The following is a 27,349-nucleotide window of genomic DNA, read 5'->3' as shown; positions in this document are numbered from 1 at the left end:
ATAATGGAAAAGAATATTTGAAAAAAGTGTATGTATATGTATATATATATATAACTGAATCACTTTGCTGTACAGCAGTAATTAACACAACATTGTAAATCAGCTATACTTCAATTAAAAAAAGTCTTCCCCCCATTTTAATTACCACTTGTATTACAATTATCTTTTTACATGTGTCTCCTCACTAAATTGTAAGTTTTTTTTGAAGTCAGGTACTACTCATTTTTATTGGTGTCTACTTGTGTTTCCTCAGACACTGACTTGCCCAATGCTTGGTACATAGTAAACTGTGTGGGACATAATTTTATTGAATGAATGTGTTAAGGAAGAAGAGAAAGTGAAAAAAAAAGGCTGGGTTGGGATGCCCATGGTTTTTCTAAGCAGGAAGCCTCTGGAACATGGGGCTCTTTAACATCTAATCTGTGATATCATAGCAGAGAAAAAAAACTTTGTTTATGCAATGATCTGTTCTCTAGGGATAAAGAGAACTATGATCTTATGAAAGTTTAAACAGGGATAAATGCTTTGTTCATAATTGCTCTTGATAGGTAGGGAACATGTGAAAGTACAGTTTTTTTTTTAGGGAAAGGTTTATTGCTGACTGGTGGAAAGTGGATTTTCATTTGTAGAGGCATTGGAGATTAAGAACTATTAATCACAAGCTACTTGAAGTGCAGCCACAGTGAATTAAAGAATCTTAAGTATTGTGCATTTAATGTGTGTGGATTATTGATTGATGTACCTTTGAAAGGAGGAGAGAGTCATAAATGGGGATGATAGTGTTAGTGGTAGATTCATTTAATTGATCAAAAAATATAAAATATAAAGTATTTTTTAATACTTTATTTTCGGGAATTCCCTGGCGGTCCAGTGGTTAGGACTCGGTGCTTCCACTGCTGGGGCCCATATTCAATCCCTGGGCAGGGAACTAAGATCCTGCAAGCTGCGTGGTGAGGCCAAAAAAAACCCAAAAACCAAAAAACTTTATTTTCAGGATTATTTCATATTAATTATCATATTTGACCCTGAACTTTGTCATTATGCTATGGTATTCAGCAGTGCAGAGCCTAAATGGAGGGACCCTATCTTCAAGGAGATAACCATCTGGGAGGCAACTAATGGTTCCAAAAAATGCATAGTAGTACAAAATGGTATATAATGAAGTGCTAGATTGGCAGTGTGGTTTGTAAATATTCTAGGGGTTAGGAGAATGGAAAGAATTTGAATGAGTCCGTTTCTTCTATTCATTCAACAAATGTTTGAGGACCTTTTGTGTGTCAGAACTGTAGGAGACACTTCTCTGAACCTCAGCTTCTTCATTTGTCACTAAAAGTATGAGAGCTACATTGTTAAAAGATAGCCATCCTCTGAGCTGCTTGCAAAAGACTATAGGACTTCCCTCGTGGTGCAGTGGTTAAGAATCCGCCTGCAATGCAGGGGACACGGGTTCGATCCCAGGTCTGGGAGGATCCCACATGCTGCGGAGCAACTAAACCCATGCACCACAACTACTGAGCCTGTGCTCTAGGGCCCGTGTGCTGCGACTACTGAAGCCCGCGCACCTAGAGCCCGTGCTCCACAACAAGAGAGGAGCCACCGCAACGAGAAGCCCGCGCACCACAACAAAGAGTACCCCCCTGCTTGCCGCAGCTAGAGAAAGCCTGCGCGCAGCAACAAAGACCCAACGTGGCCAAAACAAACAAAAAAACAAAACAAAAAAACCCAAAAGACTATAGCCAGGCAGTAGAAAGCTAAGGTTGAAATACTGGGTTTTAACTCCAATTCCAGTGGGCTTTCCAGTGTAGGATGTGGTAAAGGTTCCTTGGAACAGGGACTTGAAAGTTGGTAGAATATACCTTGATTGAAAGCAGAGACAAGGTTTTCTAGGAAAAGTTCAAATGTGACTGAAAAATGTATCTAGGGGAGAATGAACTGGGGCATGTTTTTGTGGCAATGAGGAAATGGGCCCCACCAAAGTGGAGGGTGAATATAAGGTAGGAATGGAAGATAAAGTTACATGGAGCAAGATCTTAAAAAGATCTTTAAGGTTAGACTGGGACTTTAAGAGACAGTAGGATGAATTCAAAGTACAGTTTATTTTAGATAGGGGCAAAACTCTTACCATCCTTCAAATTGTGGGTCTGTTAGTTCACTGGCTATTTCCTAAAGTACCTTCACATCTGTCATCCCTCTCACCCTCCAAACTGGCTTCAGTTTGGGTGTTTTGGTGCATTCCATGAAAAGCAAATGAATTTCAGGCTTACCTACTCCTTTACTGACTATTTTTTTAAATGATCTTTTGGCTATTTTCCTAAGAAAAATGTACAACTCTATAACTTGATTGACTTTTTATTTTTTATGTTGTTTTATTTATTATAATCAAGCCTTTGACTTAATTCTGTGAAAAAGGACTGGCATTGCACCAAGCTGTATGAGCTTAACCCAGGTTTTGTGGGTTTTTTTTTTTATATTATTGAGATATAATTTATAGTCGACCCACGGTTGCTTGAATCTGTGGATGTGGAGGGCCAACTGTACTATGCCATTTTATACAAAGGACTTGAGCATTAGAGGATTTTAGTATCCCTGGGAGGTCCTGGAACCAATTCCCTGTGGATACTGAGGGATGGATTGTTTACTTATAAAATCATCACCTAGATCAAATTATAGAACTTGAGTACTACCTCCAGAAGTCTCCCTCCTGCCCCATTGCATCAATATCTACCTTAGATTAATTTGTTTTCTATTTGTTATTGATTCCCAGTTTCCATAGGAACACCACCTAAATAGCTCTGACTTAAGTTCTGTTTTAAGCAGACTACATACATTAACTTTAACTTCAGGGAAACTCTGTAAGATAGGGACTGTTATCCTCATTTTACAGATTAGGCACAGAGAGGTTAAATAACTTGACCGAAGTCACAAACAGGGGAAGAGATATGATTTGAACATTGGCCATCTGGCTCCAGAATCCATGTTTTTAACTTCTGCTGTGCTATGTTGCTTAGTTTCCACTGAAGATACTCGTAGATCTTATAATATGTAATTTAAAATACATTTTGTGTGATCATCCTTTGTGGCAAAGAGAGTTTTCAGAGTTTAGGGGGAAAGGTAGAAAAGGTAGAAATACTTTTGAGGCTTGATGGGGAAAAATATACCAGAGTGGGCAAGAATTTTTGCAGGGAGCTTAACCCTTAAGACTAGAAAGTATGGTTTTGTGGAAATAAAGCATGCAGGAAAATTTGAGTTAGCATAGAACATCCTAGATACTGGAGAGCATGAAAGCCTTTTATTTGATTGTCATTATAATAGGTTAAAATGTCAGTCCTTAGGGTACTCAGAAAGTGATTTTTCTTATTTCAAAAAAAAAGTGTGAATAAAAAAGAACAGTTGATAACATGCAACAACATGGATGACTCAACGTGCTGAGTGAAAGAAGTCAAACATAAAAAGAGTACATGTGGAGCTTCCCTGGTCGTGCAGTGGTTAAGAATCCGCTTGCCAATGCAGGGGACACGGGTTGCATCCCTGTTCCGGGAAGATCCCACATGCCGTGAAGCAACTAAGCCTGTGCGCCACAACTACTGAGCCTGCGCTCTAGAGCCCACGAGCCACAACTACTGAAGCCCGCATGCCTAGAGCCCGTGCTCCGCAGCAAGAGAAGCCCACGCACCACAACGAAGAGTAGCCCCCGCTCGCTGCAACTAGAGAAAGCCCGCACGCAGCAACGAAGACCCAACGCAGCCAAAAGTAAATAAATAAATAAAATAAATTAAAAAAAAAAGAGTATATGTGATTTCATTTATATGAAATTGTAGAACAGGCAAAACTAATCTTTAGTGAGAAAAAGTAGGTGAGTGGTTGCTTAGGGCAGGGGTGGGAACCTGGGTGGGTGGAAGAATGTTATAGGCTGAGGTAACAGCACCTAGAAAGGTCCTGAAGCAGCTACGAGTTTGGACTCTGAAGAGCAGGGAAGGCCATGTGACTGTAGCTTAATAAAGGAGGGGTGGAGGAGTACAAGAAGTGGTCATAGATGCAGACAAGAACCAGGTTACTGTAAACCTTGTAGTGCTTGGGTTTAATTTAAGTTGAGGGTAAGTCATTGAAAGTTGGAGGTGTATTGTGTCAGGTCAAGCATGGAAGCAAGAAACAAGGAGACCAGGGAAAAGCCTATTGCAGGTAGTCCAGAAGTTGATAAAGGTGGTCTGGACAAGGGTAGGAATGGTCAAGATTTAAGGAAATGATTGAAGTCAGGAGATACTTTGTAGGTAGAGCTTATAGGAATTATTGCTGTGGGGGATGGGGAGAAAAAGGAAGGTTTTAATGATGACTCCTTGTTTTTGGCTTCTGAGGGGATAGTGCTATTTTTTGAGACAGGAGAGTTGGAGAGAAGAATGAATTTGGGAGTGGAAATTGTTTTATGGGATAGTTGTTTAGATCTTTATGTTTGTTGGGAAAATACCCTTTTTCTAATTTTTTGCTTTTATTTTGTACCTTGATTGTTTAATTGATTATTGTAGGTAGTGATACATTTTTTTTGTATGCTTGTCTAGAATTGACCCTGTCTTCTCTTTGTGCTAGGATGTCTGAATTGATTGAAAAAGAAACTGAAGAATATCGTAAGGGGGATCCAGACCCATTTGATGATCGACATCCTGGTGAGACTGTGTTCTCTTAAGCCTGGCTCTCATTTTCTTACAAAAGAAAACTGCTTAATATAAGGAATATTTTTCAATTGAAATAGAATTTATTTGTTAAAATATTGCTCAAGGTGGGGGCAGAGAGGAAAAATAAATTCCTGGAAAAATGGAAATACTTTTAATATTTACCTATTAAATGGAAGATTACTATTACTAGAAGCTAACTTAAAGGAACTGAATTATATAGATATACCTTATTGACTCAGTTGATACGATTACAAAGATGTAAAAAGAGAAAAATGTTCTCTGTTTCTGACTTTTAAACCAAAAGATGTTATCCTCTGTGCCTTCATTTTTCTAACAACAGTAATTATCCTTTTACTAACGGGGAGATGTGGTTGAGAATGCATTCAGTGCCTTGCTTTTAGTTATGAAATTGATGCTTGGAACCTTGAATAATGAATGAATGGATTTCTTGATGTCTACTTTAGTGTTCCAACAGCTAAAATATGCCATCTCATGTTAATGTGGTTTTCTTTTGGGCTAATTTAATTAGAGCCATGACAAACCAGCCTGCTTTGGCATGGAATTTGCTATAATACAGAACTGTATGGGACTTGAGACTGCTGTTTTATGTTCTCTCTAAGGTAGATTACCAGTGGGCAAAGCTTATGTCGTGTGGGCCCACACTGCATATAAATCTTCTCTTTGTAAAACCAGGAGTCCTTTTTGGAGAGAAGAGTCTGAGATTTTGTATGTGGAGAGATAGTGAGAATGAGTGGGACTTATAAAAATAAGAACATTGTATATCCACCCAAATGTTCCAGGGTTTATTTCTGTTTCTTAGACTTTTATTCCCAAATGTAAGTAAGCTAAGCATTTCAGATTGAGTGTCCAGTTGTTTATGTGATGTTACCTGCTGCTCTTGTCCTAGACATCCCCACTTGTGACTTTGAGAACGGCTATTGAACTCACATCTTCAGTAAGGCAATCAGAGCATGAAATAGTAGGAAAGTGAAAAGAAATTAAGTTAATTAATGAGATTGTGAAAAGAATTAAAGAGATGATCATGCTTAGTGACATTGCCTTGGAAAGGATAAAATGATAACGAGGAAGAAGGGAGAGAAGAATGCCTTTTTTCAGCAGAAATTTAAAGACAGTTTTTTTCCTTCCTAACTTATGTTAAGTCATATTTGTCATTAGGCATAATTTCTGTTAATAAAAATAAGGGTCACAGTTTCATCTTTTATAAAGAGAGAAAGTTAAGTAATCTGAGGTCCACGTTTGTTTTTATGGTACCATTCTCTAACTTCTGTTTTTGTGACTGACTTTGGGATATTAATTACAGCTTGGTAAAAACTTTATATCAGCAGCTTATATCTTTTCTTCATCCTAAATTGTATCCTTTGACTAAATTTGCCACTCTGAAAGGAAAATTAAATAGATGATATCTGTTTTAAAAGCAAACCAGTAATTTTCCCAACCATTAACTAATTCTTTTACGTTTAGGCTGTGTGTTGAGTAAATCCTAGGTTCCTGGCCTCCTTTCTTTCCCCAGGAGCTCAGAAGTTAAGATGACCAGGTTTATTTTATCTCTAGAATTGGTGATTTCTTGGTGGGATTCCCCCTGTCCCCCAAACCTGGAGTGTCATTACAGGTTTGAGGACACATGTCTGCTGCTGTTGGCATTATAGTTGAGAGATTGGACTTGGAGCCTATCTTCTCCAGGCCACTCATCAAAAGAAGCTGTGCTTCCTTCCTTTCTTTGTCTGGGAAGTCATGGGTTTTCATTCTCTTAGGCTCCTTTATGATTCTTTTGTAGACCTTGTATACTCTTAGTGATACTGGTCTGGGTCTAGTGCTCATTTATTTAATTCAGCATTGATGTGTAGGCAATATGCTGGGAGATGGGAAGGTTAGAGAGCAGTGTCTCAAATTTTTTATTGTCATTTTTAATTTTAAAGAATGTTCCTTATGAAATCTGATTCATCAAAAGAATCTTTTCTTTGTTTCTGTTAATTTTTGCTGGCCCTTTAATAGTACTTAAACAACCCAGGTGCCTTTCCAGATGTCTGAGTTGCTTGACTGGGATGACTTACTCATTCCTTTGTTTGTTCCTCCCCTCTTCTTTTGGTAGGTCGAGCTGATCCGGAGTGTATGCTGGGCCACTTGCTGAGAATACTCTTCAAGAATGATGATTTCATGAATGCAGTAGGTTTGCTTCTTACTTTTCTCCAGAGATTATCATCAGCAGATGCTGTACCTTTATTGTTTTTTTGTAAATAGTCTGTTTTCTCCTGAGGCCTTGACAAAGTTGGGAATTGAGTGGGTAGCTTTTTAAATTTGGTATTGGTTCAATGAAATAGACTAATCATGGACTTCTTTATTACCAAAGTCCTGGTTGTGGCCAAGGTGTTTTCTCTTTGGTGTGTACTTTGTTCAGTTGAATATTGGTGAGGGTTCCCAAGGCATCTTTGCTCATTCTGCGGTGAGATGATTTTGAGTTTGGGAATATAGGAGTTCTCTTGGGTTCCTGAATAGAAAAATAAGAGTGATATGTACCGTATGATTCTGCACTGACACTATGGGTGTGTGCATCGGGCATGTGGAGGGAGAGAAAGGTGCCTTATTTAACTCCGGTCTGTTGAGGAGTAAATGAGGGTAAAAAAAAAAAAAAGTATGTATTACTCACAGCTCCTGAACATAGTAATTATTCAATAAATTGTGGCTGTTAGGTTTGATTTTGGAGGTGGAATAGCATGATGCTTGAGAGCATGGGCTTTGGGGTCCATGTTTTGGGTTTAAGTGCAGCTCCACTCTTCATTGACATTTTGATCTTTAGGCAACTTAAGCCTCTCCAAGCTTTATTTTCTCGAAGCTTTATTTCCCTAATCTATAAAATAGGGATGATAGTTCTTACCTTAAAATGTTTTTGTAATCCTTGATTGAAATTAAGCATGAAAAGTGCTTAGTGCAGAACCTGGCACGTGAGGGCTCAGTAATTATTAGCTATTATTTTTATCTGTATTATATTAATTCCCAATTTTATTTCTTTATCATTGGTGTCTCTTCTCTGCTTCAGATCACTTCCAGCTGCCTTCTAGACGTTCCCACATGAATATTTCCCACAGGCACCTTGAATTCTGCATGTCTAATTGTTTGCCCCACAATCTGTTTCTCTTATGCTCTAGCTCAGTAATGGTGTCCTTTCCTAGCCAGCTGGAAGTTATCCTTTATTCCTCTAAGCTTTTTTATTCAGTGAACTTACAGGTCTTATTGTGCCCTCCCCCTTAACCTTCACAAATCTCTCCACTTCTTTCTGCCCTTGTTGCCAGACCTTAGGTTAGCTACCACCATCTCTCGATACTGCAATAGCCTTTTAATTGGTTTCTCTTCTTATCTTGTCCCAACCCATTCTTTACTTATATCCCGAAAATCTTTATCAAATGCAAAAAATGATCATGGCAGTCTCTTGCTTAAAATCCATTAGTGCTTTCCCATTGCTCTCAAGATAAATTTTAAATTTTTTATTTTGGTTTATAAACCCAATCTCATGGCCTCTGTTCTCTCATTTTCAGTTCCTGACCTTTGGCCCTCCTCTCTTTCCCACTCCTCCTTAGCTACTCCTACTTGTCCTTCATGTTCTCGCTTCTGTAGCATCCTGTACTTAATGATATTTGTTTTTCCAGCTGTCACCTCTTTTGGATTATGAACCCTTTGATGGTGGGACTGTGTCTTATTCACTGTTGTATACCCAGCAATAGAACACAGTGCCACTTAGAAATCCAGTATTTATTTGATGAGTGCCAAAAGGAAAGTTTTATTGATACATTTATATATATAAAATATAAAACTCAAATTTTTTCATTAACTATTGTCAAGAATCAGGGAGGGGTGAGGGGAGGCTTATCTTGCCCTGTTTTATCCTTCTGAAAAAGTGTATATGAGGATGGGGGGTGTTTTCTTTGTGATACCCCTTGAGCTTTAATTTCTATGGTTGCTGAGTTGTTTTAGGGGGATTTGACTTTAAAGTGGTAGAATAAATTATATGGTATTATCATGGCTCAGCAGGATCATAACTATTTCTAATAATTAGAGGTTTAATTAGTAATGTTAGGTATAGTCTTCTTTAATACCCTTTAGGCAAACTATGGGAATGTATTAAGGATTTATTAGATGTTATTAATTTGATTGGGTTGAATTTCAGATGAGAAATACTCCTTTTCTTTACAGCTGGTGAATGCATATGTGATGACAAGCCGAGAGCCCCCTTTAAACACTGCCGCTTGCAGACTCCTACTGGACATCATGCCAGGGCTAGAAACTGCTGTCGTCTTTCAAGAAAAGGTACTTACTAAAAAGAAAAGTCAACATTTTATTTTTTAGTTGAATGCTGATCTGTTTTTCTTTGTTAAAATAATTGTTATAGTTTTTTCTTATTATAGTAGTAATCTATATTATAGAATCTTAAGAAATTAAGACAAACAATAAAAAAAAATTTTTAAATAACTATTTTAATGAGTACTTGCTGCTTGGGTGCTGTAGTCTTTTTTAAAATCTTAAGATCATATGTTTTTAGATATGGATTTGTGGATTTAACGATTTATGATCTTATTCAAACTCTTATTCCTTTTTTTTTTTTATTGGAATGTAGGTGCTTTACAATGTTGTGTTAGTTTCTGCTGTATAGCAGAGTGAATCAGTTATACATATATGTATATCCACTCTTTTTTAGATTTCCTTCCCATTTAGGTCACCACAGAGCACTGAGTATAGTTCCCTGTGCTATACAGTAGGTTCTCATTAGTTATCTGTTTTGTATATAGTAGCATATATATATCATTCCCAATCTCCCAATTCATCCCACCCTCCCTTCCCCCTTGGTAACGATGTTTGTTTTCTACATCTGTGACTCTATTTCTGCTTTGCAAATAAGTTCATCTGTACCATTTTTGTAGATTCCACATACAAGCGATATTATAAGGTATTTGTCTTTCTCTTTATGACTTCACTCTGTATGACAATCTCTAGGTCCATCCACGTCACTGCAAATGACGTTATTTCGTTCCTTTTTTTTTTAAAATTAATTAATTTATTTATTTATTTTTGGCTGTGTTGGGTCTTCGTTTCTGTGCGAGGGCTTTCTCTAGTTGCGGCAAGCGGGGGCCACTCTTCATCGTGGTGTGCGGGCCTCTCACTATCGTGGCCTCTCCTGTTGCAGAGCACAGGCTCCAGATGCGCAGGCTCAGTAGTTGTGGCTCACGGGCCTAGTTGCTCCGCGGCATGTGGGATCTTCCCAGACCAGGGCTCGAACCCTTGTCCCCTGCATTAGCAGGCAGATTCTCAACCACTGCGCCACCAGGGAAGCCCTATTTCGTTCTTTTTTATGGCTGAGTAATATTCCATTGCATATATGTATCACATCTTCTTTATCCATTCCTCTGTCAATGGACATTTAGCTTGCTTCCATGTCCTGGCTATTGTAAATAGTGCTGCAGGGAATGTCGGGGTGCATGTATCTTTTTGAATTATGGTTTTTTCTGCGTATATGCCCATAGTGGGATTGCTGGGTCACATGGTAGTTCTATTTTTAGTTTTTTTAAAGGAACCTCCATACTGTTCTCCATAGTGGCTATACCAATTTACATTCCCACCAACAGTGTAGGAGGGTTCCCTTTTCTCCACACCCTCTTCAGCATTTATTGTTTGTAGATTTTTTAATGTTGGTGATTCTGACTGATGTGAGGTTACCTCATTGTAATTTTGATTTGCATTTCTCTAATAATTCAGACTCTTATTCTTAATGATGAGTAGTCTTCCCCGGTGATGAGGACATTCTGTTCTGAGGAAGGCTGTTCTATTCTTGACAGTATTTAATATTCACTTTGAAGGCTGTGCTGTGCTGTGTTTTATGCTATGTGCTGGGAATATTTTGTCAGCAAGATAGGAGCTTACATTTATATGTTTGGAAGAACAGAGACAAACTGATAATTTCAAGTAAGGATAAGTGCTATGAAGACCAGAAGATGGTAATTTGTTAGCGACTGTGTATATTTCAATTGTCAAAAATTAGTTGCTGTGTTTTTAGAAGTAATGTCGATATTTTGTCTCTTAGCGTTAAGAATTTCAGTGTGAATTGCGTATGCCATATAGCTTTCTTTGCTTTTAAAGACACTAAAAATTTAATCTTCTGAAAAAATCTGGAAGTCTCAGTATAGTTAAATGCATAAGCCAAGCGAAAGATCTGGAAACAGATTTTCTTAACTTTTAAGAAAATTTTATTACAGAATTGTACCACATAATGTATCTTAGAGAATAACATTGTTATTAATGCTATAGTTTGCAGTATTGTGTAGACTAGATTTAAAAATCTCTAATTAGCTACCACTGTGGGAGACCAAAAAAATCTATCTCCTGTCAAAAATGTTTTAATGTGAGTTCGTTTGAAAAGCAGGATGAAAATGAAGCACTTACAGCAGTGTATTTGTTATATGCAAGATTTATAGAAGATTACGGATGATTTTACTGTGCTTTGTAAAAGTTTCCTGGTTGTCATTGTAGGAAAATCATCTCTGATTCTTTATAGTTTTATTGTATGTTTAGAATGAAGTGAATACCCTCTGGATGTTGGAAGCATGAAGGGATATTTTGAATAATAAAGCTCTCTGCAAGAACAGTTTTGTATTTTTATTTTATTTATTTATTTATTTTCAATAAATTTATTTATTTATTTATTTGGCTGCATTGGGTCTTTGTTGCTGCGCGCGGGCTTTCTCTAGTTGAGGCAAGCGGGGGCTACTCTTTGTTGTGGTGAGCGGGCTTCTCATTGTGGTGGCTTCTCTTGTCGCGGAACACGAGCTCTAGGCGAGCGGGCTTCAGTAGTTGTGGCTCATGGGCTCTAGAGCGCAGGCTCAGTAGTTGTGGTGCATGGGCTTAGTTGCTCCTCGACATGTGGGATCTTCCTTGACCAGGGCTTGAATCCATGTCCCCTGCATTGACAGGCAGATTCTTAACCACCGCACCACCAGGGAAGTCCTAGAACAGTTTTGTTTCTTAATAACTGATTTTTATTAAGTTGAAAGAAGTGAATTATTCAAAGATAATCATAATTAGGTTGGAAATAACATTGCCTTGAATCCAATGTCCTAGAGCGTAGATTATAAACCTCTTTAACCTTGTGAGACCTTACCGCTGGATTATGTGATGTTCTTTACCTTTCAGAAATATCCTATGCACATATTTCGGTGTGAATCAATGTTTTACTTCTTTAAAAACATTTAATTATAGTGTGTAAATTAATGAGTCAGAAATCATTATTTTTGGGGACTTCCCTGGCGGTCCAGTGGTTAAGACTCCACACTTCCACTGCAGGGGGCACAGGTTCGATCCCTGGTCAGGGAACTTAGATTCTGCATTCTGCGCAGTGCAGCCCCCCCCCCCAAAAAAAAAGAAGAAGAAAATGAAAACAAAATCATTATTTTTAGACAGATTGGCAACTGGTGTTTCACAAAGCTGCAGTTAAGACTCATTGCTTTAGGGCTTCCCTGGTGGCACAGTGGTTAAGAATCCGCCTGCCAGTGCAGGGGACACGGGTTAGAGCCCTGGTCTGGGAAGATCCCACATGCCACGGAGCAGCTAAGCCCATGCGCCGCAACTACTGAGCCTGCACTCTAGAGCCTGTGCTCTGCAACAAGAGAAGCCACTGCAATGAGAGGCCTGCGCACCGCAACGAAGAGTAGCCCCCACTCGCCGCAACTAGAGAAAATCTGCGTGCAACAATGCAGACCCAGTGTAGCCAAAAATAAATAAAATAAAATAAATAAATTTATTAAAAAAAAAGATTCACTGCTTTAGAGCAGTGTTTCTCAAACTTTCTGAACCGATAGTTACACATTTTACTTTTTTTTTTTTCCAAAAGGTGGGTACATTTTGTTTTACATTGCAACCCATACATTATATGTATCAGAGAGTTTTCTTGAACATTGTTTACCCCTATGTGTAGTGCATCGTTATAGTTTCTATTTCATTTCTTTTTAAGAGCTGGTTGTAAGTTACTAAATTGATTGTATTCCAGCTGCTGTTTAAAAAAGTTGCTGGATTGTACTTTCACAGATGTTGAAATAGCTTTAAATTTTATTTTGTCTTATTGTTTTCTGTTTATGCTTGCTGCTCTTTTTTTTTAAGTATAGTTGATTTACAATGCTGTGTTAATTTCTGCTGTACAGCAAGGTGACTCATTTGTATACATATATACATTCTTTTTTTTTTTAATATTCTTTTCCATTATGGTTTATCCCAGGAGACTGGATATAGTTCCCTGTGCTGTACAGTAGGACCTTGTTGTTTGTCTGTTCTAAATGTAATAGTTTGCATCTGCTAACCCCAAATTCCCAGTCCATCCCTCTCCCTCCCTCCACCCCCCTTGGTAACCACAAGTCTGTTCTCTATGTCTGTGAGTCTGTTTCTGTTTTGTAGATAGGCTCATTTGTGCCATATTTTAGATTCCACATATAAGTGATATCACGTGGTATTTGTCTTTCTCTCTCTGACTTTACTTAGTATGATAATCTCAGGTTGTATCCATGTTGCTGCAAATGTCATTATTTCGTTCTGTTTTATGGCTGGATCGTATTTCATTATATATATGTGCCACATCTTCTTTATCCATTCATCTGTCGACGGACCTTTCGGTTGTTTCCATGTTTTGGCTATGGTGAATAGTGCTGCTATGAACATAGGGGTACCTGTATCTTTTTATTTATTTATTTTTGGCTGTGTTGGGTCTTTGTTGCTGCGTGTGGGCTTTCTCTAGTTGCGACGAGTGGGGGCTGCTCTTCGTTGTGGTGCGCGGGCTTCTCATTGCGGTGGCTTCTCTTGCTGCGGAGCACGGGCCCTAGGCGCGTGGGCTTCAGTAGTTGTGGCACGTGGGCTCAGTGGTTGTGGCTCGCGGGCCCTAGAGTGCAGGCACCGTAGTTGTGGCTCATGGGCTTAGTTGCTCCATGGCATGTGGGATCGTCCCGGAGCAGGGCTCAAACCTGTGTCCCTTGTATTGGCAGGCGGATTCTTAACCACTGTGCCACCAGGGAAGCCCCTGTCTTTTTGAATTATAGTTTTGTCTGGATATATGCCCAGGAGTGGGATTGCTGGATCATATGGTAACTGTATTTTTACTTTGCTGAGGAACCTCCATACTATTTTCCAGTATAGTGGCTGCACCAACTTACATTACCACCAACATTGTAGGAGGGTGCCCTTTTCTCCACACCCTCTCCAGCATTTGTTATTTGTAGACTTTAAAAAAAAAAAAAAAAGATAAATAAATAAATGGCTGTGTTGCATCTTCATTCTGCACGCAGGCTCTCTCTAGTTGCAGCGAGCAGGGGCTACTCTTCATTGCAGTGCGCAGGCTTCTCATTGCGGTGGCTTCTCTTGTTGTGGAGCTCTAGGCACACGGGCTTCAGTAGTTGTGGCACGCAGGCTCTAGAGCGCAGGCTCAGTAGTTGTGGCACACGGGCTTAGTTGCTCCGCGGCATGTGGGATCTTCCCGGACCAGGGCTTGAACCCGTGTCCCCTGCATTGGCAGGCGGATTCTTAACCACTATGCCACCAGGGAAGTCCCTGTTATTTGTAGACTTTTTAACGATGGCAATTCTGACTGGTGTGAGGTGGTACCTCATTTTTATTTTGTTCTACATTTCTCTAATAATTAGTGATGTTGAGCATCTTTTCATGTGCCTACTGACCATCTGCATGTCTCCTTTGGAGAAATGTCTATTAAGATCTTCTGTCGATTTTTCAATTGGGTTGTTTGTTTTTTTGTTGTTGAGTTGTATGAGCTGTTTGTATATTTTGGAGATTAAGCAGTTTTGATCGCATCATTTCAAATATTTTCTCCCATTCTGTAGGTTTTTTCGTTTTTTTTTTTTTTTTTAACATTTATTTATTTATTTGGCTGTGCCGGTTCTTAGTTGCCATGTGCGGGATCTTCGTTGCCGCGTGTGGGATCTTCCTTGCCACATGTGGGATCCTTGTTGCTGTGTACAGGATCTTCAGTTGCGACATGTGGGATCTTTTAGTTGCGGCATGAGAACTCTTAGTTGCAGCATGTGGGATCTAGTTTCCTGACCAGGGATTGAACCTGGGCCCCCTGTGTTGGGAGTGTGGAGTCTTAGCCACTGGACCACCAGGGAAGTCCCTCATTTCTTTTAAATGATTTCCTTTGCTGTGCAAAAGCTTTTAAGTTTGATTAGGTCCCATTTTATTTTTGTTTTTATTTCTGTTGCCTTGGGAGACTGACTTAAGAAACCATTGGTACAATTTATGTCAGAGAATGTTTAGCCTGTGCTTTCTTCTAGGAGTTTATGGTATTATGTCTTATGTTCAAGTCTTTAAGCCATTTTGAGTATTTTTGTGCATGGTGTGAGTGTGTGTCCTAACTTCACTGATTTACATGTGGCTGTCCAACTTTCCCAGTACCACTTGCTGAAGAGACTGTCTTTTTCCCATTTTATAGTCTTGCTTCCTTTGTCCACGATTAATTGAATGTAGGTGTGTAAGTTTATTTTTGGGCGCTCTATTCTGTTCCATTGATCCATATGTCTGTTTTTGTACTGATACCACACTGTTTTGATTACTGTACCTTTGTAGTATTGTCTGAAGCCTGGGAGAGTTATGCCTCCTGCTTTGTATTTTTTCCTCAGGATTACTTTGGCAATTCTGGGTCTTTTATGGCTCCATATGAATTTTTGCATTATTTGTTCTAGTTCTGCAAAAAATGTCATGGGTAATTTGATAGAGATTGCATTAAATCTGTGGATTGCTTTGGGTAGTATTGCCATTTTAATAATATTAATTCTTCCAGTCCAAGAGCATGGGATATCTTTCCATTTCTTTGCATTCTCTTTAATTTCCTTTAGTAATGTTTTATAGTTCTCAGCATATAAGTCTTTCACTTCCTTGGTCAGGTTTATTCCTAGGTATTTTATGTTTTTTGGTGTGATTTTAAAAGGTCTTGTTTTTATACATTCTCTTTCTGATATTTCATTGGTTTTTAAAAAATACTTTTATTTATTTATTTAGCTGTGTCGGGTCTTACTTGTGGCACTCCGGATCTTCATTGCGGCATGCAGGATCTTTCATTGCGGCGCATGCTCTTCATTGTGGTGCACGGACTCTAGAGAGCATGGGCTCAGTAGTTGTGGTGAGCAAGCTCTCTAGTTGTGGCACATGGGCTCCAGACTCTGCGGGCTTAGTAGTTGTGACGCACGGGCTCCATGGCCCGCGGACTGTCCAGTTGTGGCGCATGGGCTCTAGGGCATGCAGGCTCAGTAGTTGACAGCACACAGGCTTAGTTGCCCTGCGGCATGTGGGATCTTAGTTCCTCGACCAAGGATCGCACCTGTGTCCCCTGCATTGGACGGCGGATTCTTAAGCACTGGACCACCAGAGAAGTCCTTGATATTTCATCATTAGTGTCAAGAAATTTATGCAACCGATTTCTGAATGGTAATCTTGTATCCTGCTACTTTTCTGAATTCCTTTATAAGATCTAGTCGTTTTAGTGTGGAATTCTTAGGGTTTTCTATATATACTATCATGTCATCTGCATTTAGTGACAATTTTACCTCTTCCCTTCCAATTTGGATACCTTTTATTTTTCTTGTCGGATTGCTGTGGCTAGGACTTCCAATACTATGTTGAATAGCAGTGGTAAGAGTGGGCATCCTTGTCTTGTTCCAGGTTTTAGTGGGAAGGCTTTCAGCTTTTCACCACTGAGTATTATATTGGCTGTGGGTTTGTCATAAATGGCTTTTATTATGTTGAGATATGTTCCCTCTGTACTCACTTTGGTAAAAGTTTTTATCATGGATGATGTTGAATTTTGCCAAATGCTTTTTCTGCATCTATTGAGATAATCACGTGGTTTTTGACTTTTCTTTTGTTTATGTGGTGTATTACATTGATTGCTTTGTAGATATTGAACCGTTCTTGTGAACTTGGGATGAATCCCACTTGGTTGTGGTGTATGATCTTTTTTATGTGTTGTTGGATTCAGTTCGCTAATATTTTGTTGAGAATTTTTGCATCTATGTTCATCAAAGATATTGGCCTGTAATTTTCTTTTTTGGTGGTATCTTTGTCTGATTTTGGTATCAGGGTGATGGTGACTTCATAGAATGTCTTTGGGAGTGTTTCCTCCTCTTCAGTCTTTTGGAAGAGTTTTAGAAGAATCAGTGTAAGTTCTTCTTTGTATGTTTGGTAGAATTTGCCTGTGAAGGCACCTGGTCCCGGACTTTTGTTTGTAGGGAGTTTTTTAAATTACAGATTCTACTTCACTTCTAGTCGTCAGTCTGTTCAGATCATCTGTTTCTTCTTGATTCAATTTTGGTGGGCTGTATGTTTGTAGAAAGTTGTCTATTTCTTGTAGGTTGTCAAATTTGTTGGCATATAATTGTTCATATTATTCTTCTATGGTTTTTTTGTATTTCTATGGTACCAGCTGAGATTTCTCCTTTTTCATTTCTTATTTTATTTGGGTTCTTGCTCTTTTCTTCTTGGTGAGCCTGGCCAGAGGTTTGTCAATTTTGTTTACCCTTTCAAAGAACCAGCTCTTGGTTTCTTTTTTTTGGGGGGTCACGCTGCGTGGCTTGTGGGATCCTAGTTCCCTGACCAGCGATTGAACCTGGGCCCTCAGCAGTGAAAGTGCGGAGTCCTAACCGCTGGACCACTAGGGAATTCCCTTTCTGTTGTTTTTTAAACCTCTATTTTATTTATTTCCACTCTGATCTTTATTGTTTTCTTCCTTCTGCTGACTATGGGTTTCGTTTGTCCTTTTTCTAATTCTTTCAAGTGGTAGGTTAGGTTGTTTATTTGAGACTTTTCTTGTTTTTTGAGGAAGGCCCGTGTCACTATGAACTTCCCTCTAAGAACTGCTTTTGCTGCATCCCATGGATTTTGTATGGTTGTGTTTTCATTGTTGCTTTTCTCAAGGTATTTTTTAAATTTCCTTTTTGATTTCCTTGTTGACCCATTGGCTTTTTAGTAGCATGTTGTTTAGTCTCCATGTAATCATTTTTTTCTCATTTCTTTTCCTATGGTTGATTTCTAGTTTCATGCCATTGTGTTCAGAGGAGATGCTTGAAATAATTTCTGTACTCTTAAATTTGTTGAGGTTAGTTTTGTGCCCTAGTATGTGGTCAGTCCTAGAGAGAGTGTTCCATGTGCACTTGAAAAGAATGTTTATTCCGGTTTTTTTTTGGATGTAATATCCTGAAAATATCAATTAAATCTAAGTGTTGTATCATTTAGGATCTCTGTTGCCTTATTGATTTTCTGTCTAGAAGATCTCTTCATTGATGTGAGTGGGGTGTTAAAAGTCTCCTATTATATTCCCATCAATTTCTCCTGTTATGTCTATATTTGTTTTACGTATTTGGTTGCTCCTGTATCAGTCGCACATATGTTGACGAAGTGTAAAATCTTCTTCTTATATTGATCCTTTTACTGTTATATAGTGTCCTTCTTTATCTTTCTTATGGCCTTTGTTTTATTTTTTTAATTTTTAAAATATTTATTTATTTATTTATTTTGGCTGCACTGGGTGTTAGTTGCGGCACGTGGGATCTTAGTTGCAGCATGTGGACTTCTTGGTTGCGACATGCGGACTGGACTCTTAGTTGTGGCGTGAGGACTCTTAGTTGCGGCATGCGGAGTGTTTAGTTGTGGCATGCATGCGGTATCTAGTTCCCCGACCAGGGATCGAACCTGGGCTCCCTGCATTGGCACAGAGTCTTACACATTGGACCACCAGGGAAGTCCTTGGCCTTTGTTTTAAAGTCTGTTTTGTCTGCTAGGAATATTGTAGCTCCTGCTTTCTTGTCATTTCTGTTTGCATGAAATGAAATACCTTTTTCCATCCCCTCACTTTCAGTGTGTGTCCTTTGCCCTAAGATGGGTCTCTTGTAGGTCGAATATTGTAGGCTTTTGTTTTTTTTATCCAGTCTGCCACTCTTTGTTTTTGATTGGAGCATTCGGTCCATTGCCATTTAAGGTAATATTGATACATATATATTTATTGCCATTTTAAACCTTGTTTTCAGCTGTTTCTATATTCCTTGTTTGTTCCTTGTTCTTTTTGTTTTTCTTTTTGGGGTTTGATGATTTCTTTTTATTTTATGCTTGGGTTGTTTTTGGTTTTTGTGAATCTATTGTATGTTTTTGATTTGTGGTTGCCCTGTTTTTCAAGTATGTTAACCCCTTCCTAGTTCTGCTTGCTTTACACTGATAGTCATATAGGCCCAAACACATTCTAAAAAAAAAAAATCTACATTTTCTTAGTCTTTCCCCAAATTTTATGATTTTGATGTCCTTTTTTTACATCTTCATCTTTATCCTTTTGCTGTTCCTTGCATTTATGATCACTTTCACAAATAGGTGGTGGTTTTTTTTTTTCCTTTTTGATTTGTATATTAGCTAATTTAAGTGGTTTACTTTCCAATTGCTATCTCCCTGTATCTTCCTGCTTCTTTTAGAGAAGAGCTTTCAATATTTCTTTTAGGATAGATTTAGTATTGCTGTATTCTTTTAGTTTTTGCTTGTCAGAGAAATTATTTCTCCTCCTATTCTAAATGATAATTTTGCTGGGTAGAGTATTCTAGGTTGCAGATTTTTCCCGTTCAAGACTTTCAATATATTTTGCCACTCCCTTCTGGCCTGCAGCATTTCTGTAGAGAAATCAGCTGATAGCCTTATTGGGCCTTCCCTTGTAATTAACTCTTTGTTTTTCTCTTGCTGCCTTTAGTATTCTCTCTTTATCTTTAACTTTTGCCACTTTTATTATCATGTATCTTGGTATGTAGGTCTGTCTGGGTTCATCTTGTTTGGGACCCTCTGTGCTTCCTATATGTGGATATCTGTTTCCTTCTTTAAATTTGGGAAGTTTTCAGCCATAATTTCTTCAGATACATTTTCAATCCCCTTTTCTCTTTCTTCTCCCTCTGGAATCCCTGTTATGTGTATTTTGGCATGGTTTATATTATCCCATAGGTCTGTTAATGTTGCTTTCATTTTTTTTTCATTTGTTTTTCTTTTTAAAAAATTAACTAATTAATTAATTTGGATGTGCTGGGTCTTAGTTGCGGCATGTGGGATCTTTGTTGCTGTGTGCGGGGTCTTCATTTCCGTGTGTGGGATCTTTAGTTGCAGCATGCGGGTCTTAGTTGTGGCATCCAGGATTTTTTTTTAGTTGCGGCACGTGGGATTTTTAGTTGCGGCATGCAGGATCTTTTAGTTGCAGCATGCGGCTCTTAGTTGCGGCATGCGGGATCTAGTTCCCTGACCAGGGATCAAACCCAGGCCCCCTGCATGGGGAGCATGGAGTCTTAACTGCTGGACCACCAGGGATATCCCTCATTTGGTTTTCTGTCTACTCTTTTGTTTGGGTAATTTCTATTATTCTATCTTGCAGATTACTTATTCTTTCTTCTGCATTATTTATTTTGCTATTCGTTGCATTTAGCTTAGATTTCTCCTCAGCAAATGAATTTTCTAATTTTTCTTGTCTCCTCCTTATAGTTTCTAGTTCCTTTTTACAGTAATCTGCATTTCTGTCGAAAACCTTTCTTAGTTCCTTCACTATTTTCATTACCTCCTTTTTGAACTCGGTGTCTGTTAGACTGAAGAGGTCTGTTTCATTGTTCCTTCAGGGGAATTCTCTTGGTCTTTTAATTGGGAGTGGTTCCTCTGCTTCTTCATTTTGCTTATATTTCTCTTACTCTGTGAGTTTAAGAGATACAAATACCTACAGTAGTCTTGGAGGGCTATTTATATGTGGGCGCGTCGCTGCATAGCTTGTGTGGGTTTAATATTTTTTTGGTCTGAGGGCTGTTTTTGGTTTGGGTGCTTGCTGTTTCTTTCCTCAGCATGTGCTGGTCATTATCCCCTTGTTAGGGGGTATGCAGGCCTGCAGCCTGCTCATGGCACCCTTGGTGCCAGTGGGCTGCATGTACTTCCGGGGAGGCGGGGGCATTGGTTGGTGCCAGGTTTTGGGACCCTTGGCCAGCCATCCATGCCTGACTCTGCAGTCTAAGATGGCAGCGGCAGCTATTGCCCACCCCTGGAGCTTGTGTAGGTGGTGCCCTGCTGCCTGAGAGAGGGCGTGGAGAAAGAAGCTCCTGTGGCAGGCCCACCCCTCTCCTCGTGGGCCCCCCAACAATGGTGCCTTGCCCCTCTGGGGGGCCCAGGCTTCCTCCCATAGTCCCTTGGTTATAGCGCACCACACCCTAGCCCCCTCAGGCTGTCACCATGCAGCCAGCCCCAGTCCTCTTCCCGGTTCTGACCTTCAAAGCACAAGCCTCAGCACTCAGCCCCTGACCCCCTCAGTGGAAGAGTGAGCATCTTGGGCTGGGGAGTGCCAGGTGGCAGCACCGACTGGCTGTGCTGGTGTTTCTCCTCTTTGCCCTCTGCAAACTGGTTGCTGCGCTCTCCCCTGAGGCTCCGGAGCTCCCCCTCCGTTCGGGCTGTTCTCCCTGCCAGTGAGGGGACTTCCCAGTGTGTGGAAACCTTTCCTTTTTCACAGTTCTCTCCCAAGTATGCAGGTGCTGTCCCGTTTCCTTTCGTGTTTTTTTTTTCTTTTGTCCTACCCAGTTACATGGAGATTTTCTAGCCCTTTTTGAAGTCTGAGGTCTTCTGCCAGCATTCAGTAGGTGTTCTGTGAGAATCGTTCCACATGTAGATGTATTTTTGATGTATTTGTGGGAGAAGGTGAGCTCCATATCCTACTGCTCTGCCATCTTTATCATTCTTTTAAATTTTATTTTTATTTAAAATTATTTGGCTGTATAGTTTCTTCATTATATTAAGTGTGTTATAGAACAGAGTACTTTTATATTGTTTACGTACCAGGTTTTTCGTACTGTTTACATTTATCAGTGTATGCTCTTAATCCAGTGAGAACAGGACCTTTAAGGACTTAATTCTTTAAGAGTACTGCTTTAACGTTTTTTTTCTTTGAGGTTGTCTCAGATTATTGGAGGTCAGAGGGATAAAATCGGAGAGAATGAAATCTCAGAAAGTGTAACCTTTAAGCCAGCGTTTTCAAGATTTTATACTCTGGAACATTAAGATTCCCCTAAAATGTTAATAGGTGTTTTATGATGAAAATGTCCATGTGGTCAGTTAGATAGATGGCTACTGTTTATTGAGTGCCAGTCCTGTGCTAAGCATTTGATTTGCATCGTATCACTTAATTCTCACAGCATCCCATGAGGTAGGAAGAAAACCATGAGTCTATGGTATTTCAGAATCAGAGAGAGAAGAAATGGTTTTAATACAGAAGGGACAAGACCCAGATCTATCAAGGTGACTAACCAGGATAACTTACAAACTCTCCCGTTGCACACAAATACAAATTTCGGGTAAACTATAATAAACTCTTAGAGAAATTCCTAGGTGCCAGAAATGAAGATGGAACTGTAAAAGTAAAGTGGTAATTGAGGACAGGGACAAAATCTTGGGTGAGGAATTAGAATGGGGACCCTGACCTCCATATAAAACTGGGATTCCCTAAGGACCTTCATTGAAACAATGGAAAAGGAAACTATCTGCTTTATGCTGTGGGAAGATGATAGATTTCTCACTCTCTGACTCCACTCTGAGGGGCAGGGGCATGGGCATGTAAGTCTCCCCTGAGAAACTCTGGGCATGGGCCTTATTTGGGTATATGTTTGAAATTTCTATTTTGATTGGGAACCCCAAAGTCAAGATATTAACAACGAACAAAATTGTTTTGGACCAGTGATATTCTTTGGTTGTCTGGCAAAAGCAAATACAGAACTCCTGTGGAGGAGAAGCTTTCACAATCTGGGCCACAAGGGATTTCCACAAAAAGTGAGCTGACAAAAAAATTACAAAGTATCCCAGCAAATAATCCTCCATGATTAGGAGTCAACAATTAAACAACGACTGGATATGTTTCCTTTTCAGATTTTTCATTACTAGTGTATAGAAATGCAACTGATTTTTGTGTATTGATTTTGTATTCTGCAACTTTGCAGAATTCATTTATTCTAACAGGTTGTTTTGTGTGTGTGTGTGTGTGTTGTGTGTGTGTGTGGAAACTTTAGAGCTTTTTATGTATAAGATCATGTCATTTGTGAACAGAGATAATTTTATTTCTTCCTTTCCAACACAGATGCCTTTAATTTCTTTTTCTTGCCAGTACTATGTTGAATAGAAGTGGTGAAAGCAGACATCCTTGTCTTGTTTTTAATCTTTGGAGAAAGTCTGTCAGACTTTTACGGTTGAGTGTAGTGTTAGCTGTGATTTTTTCATGACTGGCATTTATTATGTTGAGGAAGTTTCCTTCTATTTCTAGTTTATTAAGTGTTTTTTAATGAAAGGGATTTTACTTTTGTCAAATTCTTTTTGCCTCAGTTGACATGGTCATGTGGTTTTCTACTAATTCACAAAAATTAATTCACACTGATTCTATTAATGTGGTGTGTTACATAGATTGATTTTTGTATTTTGAACCATATATACCTGGGTAAATCCACTTGGTCGTGGTATATACAGTAATCCTCTTAGTATGCTGCTGAATTGAGTTTGCAAGTATTTTTTGAGAATTTTTGCATCAGTATTCATAAGGAATATCTGTAGTTTTCTTGTACTATCTTTGTGTCTTGCTTTGGTATCAGGGTAATGCTGGATTCATAGAATGAGTTAGGAAGTGTTCCTTCTCATTAATTTTTTGGAAGAGTTTGAGAAGTCTTGGTATTAATTCCTTAAATGGTAGAATTTACCAGTTAAGGGATCTGGTCCTAGGTTTTTCTGTTTTGGGAGGGTTTTGACAACTGATTCAGTCTCCTTACTGGTTATACGTCTGTTCAGTTATTCTGTTTCTTCATTAGTCCATTTTGGTAGATTGTGTTTCTAGGAATATGTCCGTTTAGTCTAAGTTACTCAATTTGTTGGTGTACAGTTGTTTATAGTGTTCTCCTATAATCCACCCCCCCCCTTTTTTTTCTGGCCATGCCGCATGTGGCTTGTGGGATCTTAGTTCCCCGACCAGGGATTGAACCTGGGCCCTCGGCCATGAAAGTGTGGAGTCCTACCCACTGGACCACCGGGGAATTCCCTTATAATCCTCTTTATTCCTGTAAAATTGGTAGTCATGTTCCCCCTTTCTTTTTTAAAAAAAATTTTAAAATTTATTTATTTTTTTGGCTGCATTGGGTCTTTGTTGTGGTGCATGGGCTTCTTATAGCGGTGGCTTCTCTTGTTGCAGAGCACGGACTCTAGGCAGTGGGCTTCAGTAGTTGCAGCACGTGGGCTACGTAGTTGTGGTGGGTGGGCTCTAGGGTGCGTGGGCTCAGTAGTTGTGGCTCACGGGCTCAGTAGTCATGGCTTGTGGGCTCTAGAGCACAGGCTCAGTAGTTGTGGTGCATGGGCTTAGTTGCTCTGCGGCATGTGGGATCTTCCTGGACCAGGGCTTGAACCTGTGTCCCCTGCATTGGCAGGTGGATTCTTAACCACTGCACCACCGGGGAAGTCCTCCCTTTTCATTTTTGATTCTAGTAGTTTGTCTTCTCTCCTTTTTTTTTTTCTTGATCAGTTTAGCTAAAGGTTTGTCAATTTTGTTGATCTTTTCAAAGCAACAACTTTTGGTTTCATTAATTTTCTGTATTTTTCTATTTGCTATTTTGTTTATCTCCATTCTAATCTTTATTATTATTATTTTTTACTTCTGCTGTCTTTGGGTTTTATTTGCTCTTTCTTGTTCCTTAAAGTGTACAGTTAAGTTATTAATTTGACCTTTTTTTCTTTTTAACTTTATGTGCTTGCAGCTGTAAATTTCCCTCTTTGCATTGCTTTTGCGGTATCCCATAAATTTTGGTATGTTGTGTTTTTGTTTTCATTCATCTCAAGGTATTTTCTAATTTCCCTGTGATTTCTTCTTTGACACTTTCGTTGGTTAAGACTGTTGATTTCCACATATGAATTTTCCAGTTTTCTCTTGGGATGTTGATTTCTCATTTCATTCCATTGTGATCGGAAAAAATTATTTGTAATTTTTTACAGTTCTTTTTAAATTATTAAGACTTGTTTTGTGGCCTAACATATAGTCTCTTCTGGGAAATGTTCCATGTGTACTTGAGAAGAATGTATATTCTGCTCTTGTTGGATGGAGTGTTCTCTATATTTCTTTTAGATCTAATTGGTTTGTAGTGTTGTTCAACTCCTCTGTTTCCTTATTGATTTTCTTTTTGGTTGTTCTATCCATTATTGAAAGTTGGGGTAAAGAGTTTCTGTTTAGGATAATGAAATTCTGGAAATAGATAGTGTTGATGGTTACACAACATTGTGAACGTACTGAATCCCACCGAATTGCACACTGAAAAATGGTTAAAATGGTTAAAAGTTATGAATGTAAAAGAAAGAATCAGAACTCCAAGAAAAGTCTAAGACTATGAAAAAAATGGCCATTTGGAAAATGAACAAAGGAACTACTGGAAATAAAAATTACAGTTATTGAATTTTAAAACTTAATAGATGAGGTAGCGTGAAATTTAGACACAGCTAAAGATAGAATTAATAAACTGGAATATCTGACAGGATAATCAATAATGAAGCTCTTAGAAATAAGACTAGAATTAGAAATTTTTAAATGTATCTAAAAGGAGTTTCAATAAAAGAGAATAGAAGGGACTTCCCTGGTGGTCCAGTGGTTAACATTCTGTGCTTCCACTGCAAGGGGTGCGGGTTCAACCCCTGGTCAGGGAACTAGGATCCTGCATGGCATGCGGTGCGGCCAAAAAAGAAAAAAAAAATGTGTATGTGTATATATATACACACACACATATATATAAAAGAAAAAGAAAATAGAAAGGTAGTATTCAGAGAGATGAGGCTAGGATCTTACAAATAAATGAAAGACATGACCACTCAGATTCAGAAAGCCCAATGAAGAATACCAAAGACAAAACGATTTTAAAAGCAACTAGAGTGGGACTTGCCTGGTGGCGCAGTGGTCGAGAATCCGCCTGCTAATGCAGGGGACATGGGTTCGAGCCCTGGTCCGGGAAGATCCCACATGCCACGGAGCAACTGAGCCTGTGTGCCACAACTGCTGAGCTTGCGCTCTAGAGCCTGCAAGCCACAACTACTGAGCCCGTGTGCCACAACTACTGAAGCCCCGTGCCTAGAGCCCATGCTCCGCAACAAGAGAAGCCACCACAGTGAGAAGCCCGTGCACCGCAAAATGAAGAGTAGCCCCAGCTTGCTGCAACTAGAGAAAGCCTGCGTGCAGCAACGAAGACCCAACGCAGCCTAAATAAATGAATGAATGAATGAGTAAACAAAACCACTCAAAAAAATAGTAATAAAAAGCAACTAGATGGGACTTCCCTGGTGGCGCAGTGGTTGAGAATCTGCCTGCCAATGCAGGGGACACGGGTTCGAGCCCTGGTCTGGGAAGATCCCACATGCCACGGAGCAACTAGGCCCGTGAGCCACAACTAGTGAGCCTGCGCATCTGGAGCCTGTGCTCCGCAACAAGAGAGGCTGTGATAGTGAGAGGCCCGCGCACTGCGATGAAGAGTGGCCCCTGCTTGCCGCAACTGGAGAAAGCCCTCGCACAGAAACGAAGACCCAACATAGCCAAAAATAAAATAAATAAATAAATAATTATAGAATTATTATTAAAAAAAAAAAGCAACTAGAGTAAAAAAGATTCCTGCAGATTAACATAGCATGCTTTGCCACAGCATCAGTAGAGGCCAGATAATAGTAGAAAATGTCTTCGGAGAACTTCTGTAAACCTAGAAATATTGACCAAAATAAACAATTTTGGAGGGCAAAAGGGCAAACAAATTCTGGGTAACATGTAGATGGAAGGGAATAGTTGAAGTTAGTGTTTTAAGTTTCTTATACTGTTTGGATATAGGGAAGGATGATAGACTTAATATTGATGGTATGTATATTTTCATATCAATAAGTATTTTATTTTATAATTATTATTTTAAATTAATTAATTTTTTTGGGTTGTGCTGGGTGTTCGTTGCTGTGCGCGGGCTTTCTCTAGTTGCTGCGAGCGGGGGCTACTCTTCGTTGCTGTGCGCGGGCTTCTCATTGTCATGGCTTCTCTTGTTGCAGAGCACGGGCTCTAGGTGCACGGGCTTCAGTAGTTGTGGCACACGGGCTCTAGAGCACAGGCTTAGTAGTTGTGGCGCAAGGGGCTTAGTTGCTCCGCAGTATGTGGGATCTTCCCAGACCAGGGATTGAACCTGTGTCCCTGTATTGGCAGGCGGATTCTTAACCACTGCACCACCAGGGAAGCCCCTCAATAAGTATTTTAAAACAAAATTTCTCAAAATGTGTTTTCAGAGTGTTAATTTTTTTAAAAAAACTTTAAAACTTGGAAATATATAGGAGAATGACACCATGACCCTAGGGAAGAGTTTCTTAAGATATAAAGTGCACAACGTTTAAAAGAAAATATTGCTAAGTATGATTACATAAAAATTAAGAACTTGTGCTTATCATGAAACACTGGTAAAAGACATGAGTATTTCACAGAAAGTGGAAGTATGAATGGTTAGAAGGCATGAAAAAAAATGCTGCACTTCATTAGTAAATGAGAAAATTCAAGTTAAATGAAATGTTAATTTTTTATACCCACCAGAGTGTAAAAAATTAAAAGTCTGATAGTA

General features: G+C 39.2%; 1 protein-coding gene across 3 annotated transcripts in view; it reads left to right on the top strand.

The window, feature by feature from the left end:
* The window catches only part of DCAF1 (DDB1 and CUL4 associated factor 1), an 84,071-nt gene that overhangs the window by 10,340 nt on the left and 46,382 nt on the right, over positions 1–27,349 (top strand). For 2 of the 3 annotated variants that reach the window (XM_061196895.1, XM_061196896.1), the window contains 3 exons: positions 4,582–4,658; positions 6,778–6,851; positions 8,874–8,987. In XM_061196895.1, coding sequence (XP_061052878.1) covers positions 4,582–4,658; positions 6,778–6,851; positions 8,874–8,987 — 265 coding nt within the window. Of the gene's footprint in view, positions 1–3,510; positions 3,751–4,581; positions 4,659–6,777; positions 6,852–8,873; positions 8,988–27,349 lie in introns of all 3 variants that reach the window. The other variant, XM_061196897.1, reaches the window with a different exon arrangement.

The sequence above is a fragment of the Eubalaena glacialis genome, chromosome 7 (genome assembly GCF_028564815.1).
Source record: "Eubalaena glacialis isolate mEubGla1 chromosome 7, mEubGla1.1.hap2.+ XY, whole genome shotgun sequence".
In the NCBI taxonomy this organism is placed as follows: Eukaryota; Metazoa; Chordata; class Mammalia; order Artiodactyla; family Balaenidae; genus Eubalaena; species Eubalaena glacialis.
This window is presented reverse-complemented; position numbering and strand designations above follow the sequence as displayed.